General features: G+C 33.8%; 1 protein-coding gene across 1 annotated transcript in view; it reads left to right on the plus strand.

The window, feature by feature from the left end:
* The window catches only part of LOC144244159 (inactive N-acetylated-alpha-linked acidic dipeptidase-like protein 2), a 348,840-nt gene that overhangs the window by 44,282 nt on the left and 294,477 nt on the right, over window positions 1-10,081 (plus strand). Inside the window, exon 6 of the mRNA XM_077779388.1 lies at window positions 871-990. Within this exon, the coding sequence (XP_077635514.1) occupies window positions 871-990 (120 nt within the window). The remainder of the gene's footprint in view (window positions 1-870; window positions 991-10,081) is intronic.

Below are 10,081 nucleotides of genomic sequence, written 5' to 3' on the forward strand. Positions count from 1 at the left end.
CGTCTTTTCACCTCTCTTATAGAGGTATAGCTGAATTTTCAACTTAAAATAGGAATAATTTAAAATTATTGATTTCCTAGGTAGACATGCCCTTATAGTCTTCCATTTTATAGTGTTGGAGGAAGATAGCAAGTTCCTAAGACATGAAGTTGAATAGTTTTTAGGTTGTTTCTCTAGAATTGTTACCATGATGATTGGTTATTAAATATTTGTATAAGAAAGGAAGAAAATAATAGAAGACCATCTTAGTGGCACCTTATTAATAGGCTTAATGGTATTCAGTTTTGGGGACTGTGGTATTCAGCAGAGAGGTAGAAAAACTATTTTCCTGAAATCATTATATGCTACTTATATGCATAAAATGTATCAGGTTTTATTTCAGGTGATATGTGCAGGGACAAAGGTGTATTGTGCCCCATTTTGCTCAGAATAAAAATCCACTTCATGTAACAATTAGCTCATTGTCTCAAAGGAAAGGCCTAGTCTGATTAATCACTGAAGTAGTTTACCCATGTCTGTTCTCTCATTCAATAACTATAAAATTAAGTTCTGTGGCTAGAGCAAACTTTCCATACTGTATTCTAAAGTTAAACCTCACATTATGTTAACTATTTAAGGACATTTTCTTTTAAAATTGGACTTTTTTCAGGAACATAGTTAAAAATATTTTGTCATATATGATTTGTAACTCCTTAGCCCTTTATTTAAAATCCTTTTATGACCTTTGTACGCTCTAATAGAATAGATTTTTTTAAACAGTTGTGTACTATAGTGATTTTAAGTAGAAAGTGTTTCTTATTCAATACATAACTGACAAACTCTGTTACTTTCATTTATGTTAAAGATGTTTTGTTTGTTTATTTGTTTCAGGAGTTCAAGAAGGTTCTGCAGAGAAATGTCGTGGCTTATGTTAGTCTCCATAGTCCCATTAGGGGTAACTCAAGTTTATATTCTGTAGTGTCACCATCTCTTCAGCAACTGGTGGGAGAGGTAAGACAAACTACTTTTTAATCAAATGATTATACAAAATTGCCTATTTCTCTATAATTTAACATGTCTTGATGTTTTTACTTTTTAATATGCATAAAACCATCTATTTTTTGTGTGTGTGTTTAGTTATTTATTTTGAGTGAGAGAGAGACAGAGAGAGAGAGAGAGAGAGAGAGAGAGAATCTTAAGCAGGCTCTGCACAATCAGCAGCAAGCCCCCTACATTGGGCTGATCTCATGAACCAGGAGATCATGACCTGAGCTGAAATCAGTAGTCAGACACTTAACCAAATGAACTATCCAGGAGCCCCCAAACCATCTATGTTTTCAGGAATTATCTATTACTAATTTTTTATCAATATTCTTTTAACCAATTTCGTATGTTCTGCAATTCTGCATTTGCTATGGTGGTTGTTGTAGATAAAATTTTATAGTTATAGAGAACATATGTACAAATATAAATTTATTTCTTAAAAATTGAAATTTAGCTTCCAAGTTCCCAATTCTATTGATCTTGACATTTTGTGGTAGATTGGTTACTTTTAGACCTTTCCCACCTCATTCATGTTTCAAGCAAATTTGGGTCCTGACGTATCTTTTCAATAATATTGTACTCTGCCTAAAAGCAGGATCTATGTCTAGTTCCTAGAATATAGCCATAACTAATTCAAGATATTTATAAAATATTATTTGGAAAATACTATAGGAAAGGACAGCATGCATTTTTCTATAAAATAATTTGAAAGGAGTCATGTAGTTTGTGATAATAGAAATAACTCACTAGAGTTATTTATTTTTTTTTTTAATTTTGTTACTTCTGATCTGTTTCAAATATTTTGTCAGAACACCTTTCCTGTTTATTAATTGAGTTCATGCTTTTATTTTTTCATTCTTTTTATGACTTATACTACAGATAAAATGATCCATGGTATTTTTCAGAATTAAAGTAATCATGCTACCACTAGGAGATGGTTTCCTCCCACCCCAAGGGTTACTACTGTATAGTAGAAATGACCATTTCGATGCTCACAGTTTCCAGCATGTGTCATAGAAACTGAACTAGAAAAAAAAGAGACATAATGAACAGTGCTTTAGGTTAGCCATAATGCTTGATTGAAATGTAATGCAAACCAACATTTTATGACTTTCATAAAGTATTTTCTAGTTTAATAGTTTTCATTGACATTTCCATATGTAGTATAATAAAGAGGACATTATGAAAGATGAAATGGATAAATCTGCACATTTGCGATCAGCCAAACCTCAGTGTGCATGCCCTAAATTATATCCAGTTCTGTAAGTGAATTCCTCATGCACTTGGTACTGCTTTGCATTCTATGACTACTTGCCTCAGAAACTCAAAAGAAAATCAGCTGCAAATGCCTCTCTCGGAAAGTTAAGATATTTCTGTACAAGTGAGAGATCAAGGAAGACATTATTAGCTCAAGTATCTGGCAACTGGGGCAGGTTAGTTTCAAATTTGTCTTTTCCTTCTCATGTGTTACAATATTTATATTTTGAGAAACTTGGAGGATATGTAATCATTGAAATTCATAAGCAAATAGAAATTAAAAACTGTTAAGGACTATAAAATCTAGAGAAATATTTATCTGTAGAAATTCCTGAGAATAAAATGCTATTTAAAATGTTTTTGCACCATTTTATAAGAGAGAACTATAAAATATTAGCATTTAAACCCAATTATCTAAAAGTACAGCATGGTTTCTCAGTAACAAATGGTGATATGGAAGATGTATCTTTTTATCTGTTTGGGGGAGGACACTTTTTGTTCTATAGTTGAAAATATTTCTATACTATCCAAAAATTTGTATATAAATTCTAATTTATTCAAGAAAAATTCCTTTAAGTTGAAAGAGACTATATGTGTGTGTTCAATAGGACAATTTAGAAATGTAGAATTATCAGAGGTTCAAAAAAAAAAAAACAAAAGCATATGCAATTTTTAAAAATAAGAATTACTTAACTATCTATACTGAGTTTTATTAACACAAAGCAAATATATATGGTAATTTAAGATATATTTTGCACACAATAATTCAATGCCAGATATTTTTCTTTAAAATATGTCCACACACTTAAAAAGGTAAAGAGAACTGAAGGAAACAGAACCTCACAGTAATTTATATAATTTAATTTAATACCAGTGGCATTTAAAAAAGAAAGATTTAAAATGTTTCAAAAAAAAGGAACTGATTAACTGATTATAACAGCAGAACATAAGTAACTTTACTTACAAAGACTAAGATATTTTACCAATCTTCAGGACCTCTGTATTTCATCATTTTACTTAGATTCTGTTACCATATGCAAACACATGTTTTATATAATATGATATAAACCAAGCGAAAACAAATTAAAAGTGATTTTTCTACAAAGAACAATATTTTTTTAATAAAGCTTGTTGACTAAATTGTGAATGACATAAAGATTTACAGAATTTTGGGTAGTCTTGTATAGCAATGTGTAGAATAAAAAAAGAACTTCCTAAGTCAGTGTGGTAGAAATAAATGTATCAGATGGAATATTTAAAGTTTAATATACAGTACTGCATTTATTTAAAAAGACTCATCAAATATAGGATGTTTTAATGGATTATAAGCTTGGTAAAAAATAATGTGAAGTAATTACCCTAAATCAAAACCAGTTCAAATTTCACTAATAATGTGTTACCCCAATCTAGGAAGATGATAGTTTCATTTTCCTTGGTCCATTAGATGTTGCTATGCTATTATTTTTGTTTAAGTTAGATTTACTTGATGAATTAAAATAATAATTTACATACAGTAACTAACATTCTCCCTTCTTAAGTATCAGGTTAATGAATTTTGACAAGTGTGTACAAGCAGGTAAACATCATGACAGTCAAGAAACACAGTATTTCCATCTCAAAAACTTTTTCCCATCATAGCCCTTTGCATTCAGTCTCCTCTCTTCCCTAGTTCCTGGCAAAGACTGATTTGATTTTTGCCCAAATGTTTTTTTCTTTCAGAATAGCATAAACAATGGGAATCCTTCAGTATATAGTCTTTTCTGTGTGACTTCTTTTACTTAGCATGATAATATAAAAAAATTAAAGTTTAATTTTGAGAGAGAGACAGAGAGAGTGAGCACAAGCAGGGGAGAGTCAGAGAGAAAGAGAGATTGACAGACAGAGAATTCAGAGCAGGCTTCTGTCAATGCAAAGTCCATGTGGGGCTCAAACCTATAAACCGTGAGATCATGACTTGCATCAAAGTCAAACTCTCAACCAACTGAGTCACCCAAGTGCCCCAATAATGATTTTTAAAATATTCTCATGTTGTTACATGTGTCAGTAGTTTCACAACATCTATGACAAGGAAAACAAGTCAATTATGTCTGGGATGAATGCAATGTACATTTGTAGCTCTACCTCCAGCTTGGTATTCTAACTTTGATTTTGAAATAAAGAGAACTGACATTAAGAAGCCATTTCCCTGAAATTAGTCTACTAAATTTGAACTAAATCATACTGAGTGAAGACGATGAAATTTTTTTTAGGATTCAGAAAGGTTTGGTGAATCTGAATCTACTACCAGTGACTATATGGGTTTTTTTAGACTTCATGAAGAGTAACCTTAAAAAAATTAACTAAAGAATAATGAAAAGCTGATGGTTACCGAAGCTAGGTAACAGGAACATGAGATTTAATTGTACTGCCCTCTCTCTTTGGTATTTATTTGGAAATTTTCATTATCACTTGAAAAAAATCTCAAAAAACAGTTTTTCTTTTTCTTTTCTTATTTGTGCGTGTGAGAGAGAGACAGAGAGAGACAGAGAGAGAGAGAGACAGCATGAGCAGGGGAGGGTCAGAGAGAGAGAGAGGGAGATACAGAATCTGAAGCAGGCTATAAGCTCTAAGCTAGCTGTCAGCCCAGAGCCCAACGCAGAGCTCATGACCTAAGCCAAAGTCAGACACTTAATCGACTGAGCCACCCAGGTGCCCCTCAAAAAACATTTTTCCTAAATTATAACACTGATAACTAATAAACTAATTTGTCTTCTGAAAATTGTAATAATCTACCAGTGAGGTACCCATTGAATGGTAAATAAGAGGCAAAAACTAAGGCTTTCTGTGGCTGATTTTATTGTGTTACTTTTGTTAGCATTTTGAACCAGCATTTCTACTTCCTTTGTGCTACCAATATTTTTACCAAAACATAATAATTAGTTCACTTAAAGTAGCTTATAAGTTTTAGAATTAAAAAATCTCAACTTAAAAAACTAAAAATTAAATATTAATATTTTTAAATCCCTATTTCATAAATGACTATACATTTTCAAATTATAAAACACCTTTCTATATCCTTTGCAAAAATGTTAACTTCATATTGATATTTTGCTTATTTACATTTTACTATGCAAAAATACAGTGATATAACTTTTTTAAACTTATGGTGGTAATGTTAATATATGCATTATAGACATCAAAAAAGTAAGTTTATTACATAAAACAAAGGATTTTGTAAAAAGAATTGCAAAATGTAAAACATTTTATTTATTTCTTTAATGTTTGTTTATTTTTGAGAAAGAAAGAGAGCTGGGGAGGGGCTAAAAGAGAGGGGGACAGAGATTTCAGAGAAGGCTCTGCTGACATCAGAAAGCCTATGCAAGGCTTGACCCCAGGAACCGTGAGATCATGACCTGAGCCAAAGTCAGGTGCTTATTAACCAACTGAGTCACCCAGACCACCTAGACAACGCTCCAGTAAATCATTTTAAAGGAACTAAGTCTTTTGTTGTGAATTCTTTTGTTATGAATTCTTCTTCCAAGTCTCTTCCTTGACATTTCAATCTCTTCCTGGTAGCAACATACCTTAATTATTAATCTTATGCAAATCTTCTAAACAACATTTATTATTCCAGTATCTGATACAAAGCATGGCAAACTTGATTTGGTATTGACGTTTAAGGAGCATTATAAGTCTTTGTTATATACTCTCTCATTCACAAGCTTTAGAGTGAGATAGATAGATGATAGATAGATAGATAGATAATAGATAGATAGATACTTTTCATTCTACTGTGGATTATATAATATTCTGTAGAGATGAGTGGAATCCCAATGCTCCCTAAATGAGTAGGGAATAAAAAGGGAATAAAAGATCATTTAAGATCTATTTTTTTAGAAAAATCTTTTTTGAAAATAATTCTGATTGACTCCTTAAGTGTTCAGTAAAGGATATACAGGCCAATGTCCTCTTAATTAATGAAACATAACTCCCTTCATGCAAAGTAAGTTGTCAAATTAAAGATATATTGATTTTGCCTTTAGAAAAACAGAATTTGATCATCCATATATTAGTCAGTACTCTGTAAGACTCAAGTAAATAGTGAAGAACTTTCTAAGAGGTTATTTTGGGGAAGCCTGAAGCATTCGTACATATGAAAGTAGTCAATCTAGCAATATTCTTCCTAAATGTCACTTTTGAAACACCTGCGAGACACTGGCAAACCTGATCAACACCAGACTGTTGCATCAATATTGTAAAACTGTCCACATGGTACACAATGCTGTTGTTATATTTCCAGGCTGTGAAAAAAGTAGCAAAGATATTTTTCAGTTTTATAGAGTTTTTTTTTTAATTTTCATGTTTTATTTTTTCATACCAAGAACTTCCCACCAGAAAATATGGCACATATATCTCAATTCAACTGCATTCATTAGAACATTGAGCCCAGAACTGGACTACAGTATTACTTGATTATGAATAGACCCAGCCTGTTTCAGAGCTCTAAAATATGATAAATATTTTTATAAAGAATCCAACTGTGGGGCGCCTGGTTGGCTTAGTTGGTTAAGCGTCTGACTTTTGCTTAGGTCATGATCTCAGGGTTCGTGGGTTCGAGCCCCGCGTCGGGCTCTGTGCTGACTGCCAGCTCAGAGCCTGGAGCCTGTTTCAGTCTGTGACTCCCTCTCTCCCTGATCATCCCCTGCCCAATCTTTCTCTCTCTCTCTCTTAGAAATAAATAAAACATTAAAAAAATTAAAAAAAAAAGAATCCGACTGTATATGACATTGTTGCAGGTGTTGTAGGGAACAAAATTAGTAGATGAAATGTCTCTGTTGCCCAGGAGCTTATGACTTTACCACAAACCTAAGGCATGCATAATTAGGTAAAATATAAGGGTGAGTGTATTAGGTGCTATACTGGAATTCACAGGAAAGAGGCCATGAAATCAGTTTAGTTCAGAATCATGCATTATATAACAGTGGCAGAAAGATTGAATATACTCAGAATCTGGAAGAAATTTAACAGTCTACCTTGTCAAAGTCCAATACTTCAATCATGTAAACGAACGGCTCTTTTACCGAACTACCAGTGCTTTTCAAATCACACAACTGATGTCCATTTCCATCTCCTTGCTCAAATCAAGCGTAACTTTGTTATGCTTCTGATCTTTTTCTCTTGTGTGGAGGGGTACTGGACTGCTACAGCTGTGTCTGCTGTGGTACTTGTACAGTTGTGACTGAGTGCCACAGTGCTGGTTTCCATTCTGCCTGACCATGCTACTATTCTCTGAGGGGTCAAAGCAAGACATAGGAGACATTTTAGCCCCAGATAGTAATTGGCTCAAATGCTTGAGTTTCCAGAAGTCTGAATTTCAAACAATAGAGTTATTAAACTTTTTTCTCTTGCATGTACCTAGGTGTCTCAGTCTATTAAACATCTGCCTCTTGATTTCGGCTCAGGTCATTATCTCTATGGTTTGTGAATTTGAGCCCCACATCTGGCTTTGTGCTGACAACACAGAGCCTGCCTGTAATTCTCTCTCTCTCTCTCTCTCTCTCTCTCTCTCTCTCTCCCCCTTCCCACTTGCTCTCTATCTCTCTCTTAAAATAAATAAAAATAAATGTAAAAATTTTTTCTCTTGATTTTCTTTTTATACACTGTGGAACTAAAATAACTAGTCCTAGTATACTGTGGCAGCCCTAACAGAATACCACAGCCTGGGTTCCTGAAAGACCAGAAATGTATTTTCTTACAGTCTGGAGACTAGGGCAGGTTTAGATTCAGGCAGGGCAAATTTCTCCTGGGGCGTCTCTCCTTGGGTTGCAAAGAGCCATCTTCTCACTGTGTCTTCACATGGTCTTTCCCTATGCACACTCAGTCTTGGAGTCTTTTCTACTTCTTATAAGGACCCAGTCCTAATGGATTACGGCTCCATCCTTTTGCTCTCATTTCACTTTATGGCCTTGAATGTCCTACCTCCAAATGTGGTCACATTTGTTAGCTGGGGTTCAACCTCTGAGTTTGGGGAAGAGATACTTTAGTCCATAATACTGACCAAAATCCAGAGTGGTAGAGTACAGAAAGTATGGTGGTCAAATTAAAATAGTTGTCTTGTATTTTTCCCTCTCTCATTGATTATTTGAATACAGAGTACTGAAACAAAGTTTAATTTCTGTTCTACTTGCCATAAAATATAAAAGTAAAATTGATTGTGAAATATTCTCTACTGACTTGTCTTTCATGATACATGACATAGTTTTTGTTTGTCTATTTGTTTTTATCTTTGTTAGTTTTTATCTTTTGTTTAGTTTTAAGTAGAGAAATTCTCTGTGCTTTTTGGCTCACTATAAATTACAAGTCTTTTCAGTAGATTCTACTTAATTCTACTTAATTTATCTTCCTTGCTGCTGCTTCTACTAACAGTAGCCCACTGAAGTGACCATAAAGACTAATAAACTGATTTAAATCCTATCTTACACTAATTTACCACTTTAATAAAGTCTCACATTTAAAATTGTGATTCTATTGGCAGGTTAATCTATCTCCTAGGTTTACAATACTTTTCTTTGTGTTAAAACCAAGCAATCCCTCCAGTTTATTACTGTTTTACAAGGTTTTCTGTTCAGTATATGCTGGCAATTTGTAAATCCCTTTTTATTTAAATCTAGATGTCAAGGGAAGTCTCAGTCAGATTCTGTCTAAAACCCTGAATTTCAGAAGGCAGCTGATATAAATATTTGGTTGACATAGCCAAAGAACAGTGCAAATAATTAGAGATATTAACATATTAATAAATTGAGTGTGAACTCATTCATACAATCAAAATAATGTCACATTCTTAAAATCGCTTTAGCTGAGTTAGTTTTAGTCTGTTACTTTTTTAAATTTTTATTTATTTATTTTGAGAAAGAGAGAGAAAGAACCTGGGAGGAACAGAGAGAGAGAGACAAAGAGAGAAAAAGAATATCAAGCAGATGAGGCTCAAGCCCACAAATCTTAAGCTCATGACCTGCATGGATATCAAGAGACAGATGTTTACCTGACTGAGCCATGTAGACACTTCTAATGTGTGACTTTTTTAAATGTTCATTTATTTATTTTTGAGAGAGAGAGAGAAAGTGAGCGCACAAGCAAGGGAGGGGCTGTCATGCAGCTCAGTGCAATGCAAGAGGAAAGGGTTACTCAAAATGGTTTGGAACAATTAGAGCCCCAGAGAGACTACACCAAGAAAAATTCCTTTAAGCAGAAGATGGATGGGTAAATCCCCGACTTGTGTAGTTCTCTTATATTTATTGGAGAGTGAACAATAGTATATGGAAATAAAAGCAGAAAAATAAGATAATAAATCATGTGAGACATACTATGACCCTAGGTACATGACTGCCTACACATACACATCATCTGGGAAGGAAAACACTTCTGCTATTTTCAGCGTATGCTGTTTCCAGCATGTCTTGTTTTTCTCCTTGGCTGAGCAGCTACTATGTTCAGTGTGTGCTTGGTTCAGCATGCACTGCTCTTGCCTTTCTTTATCTCTTCTATCCTCTGTATTGCAACAAGGGACAGAGAGGAAGGGAGAGAGATTGAATCGCAGGCTCCTTGCTGTCAGTGTAGAGCCTGATGCAGGACTCGAACTCACAAACCCCGGGATCTTGACCTGAGACAAAATCAAGAGTTGGATGCTTAACTGACAGAGTCACCCAGCCACTCTAGTCTGACTTTTTGATTAGTATATTAGACACCAGACCTCTACAAAATTCAAAAGAATGACCATTTACTCAGGAAGTTACATAAAACTGTTTCACCTCTATGTCTATAC

Source organism: Crocuta crocuta, unplaced genomic scaffold, assembly GCF_008692635.1.
Source record: "Crocuta crocuta isolate KB4526 unplaced genomic scaffold, BGI_CrCroc_1.0 scaffold1028, whole genome shotgun sequence".
Taxonomy (NCBI): Eukaryota; Metazoa; Chordata; class Mammalia; order Carnivora; family Hyaenidae; genus Crocuta; species Crocuta crocuta.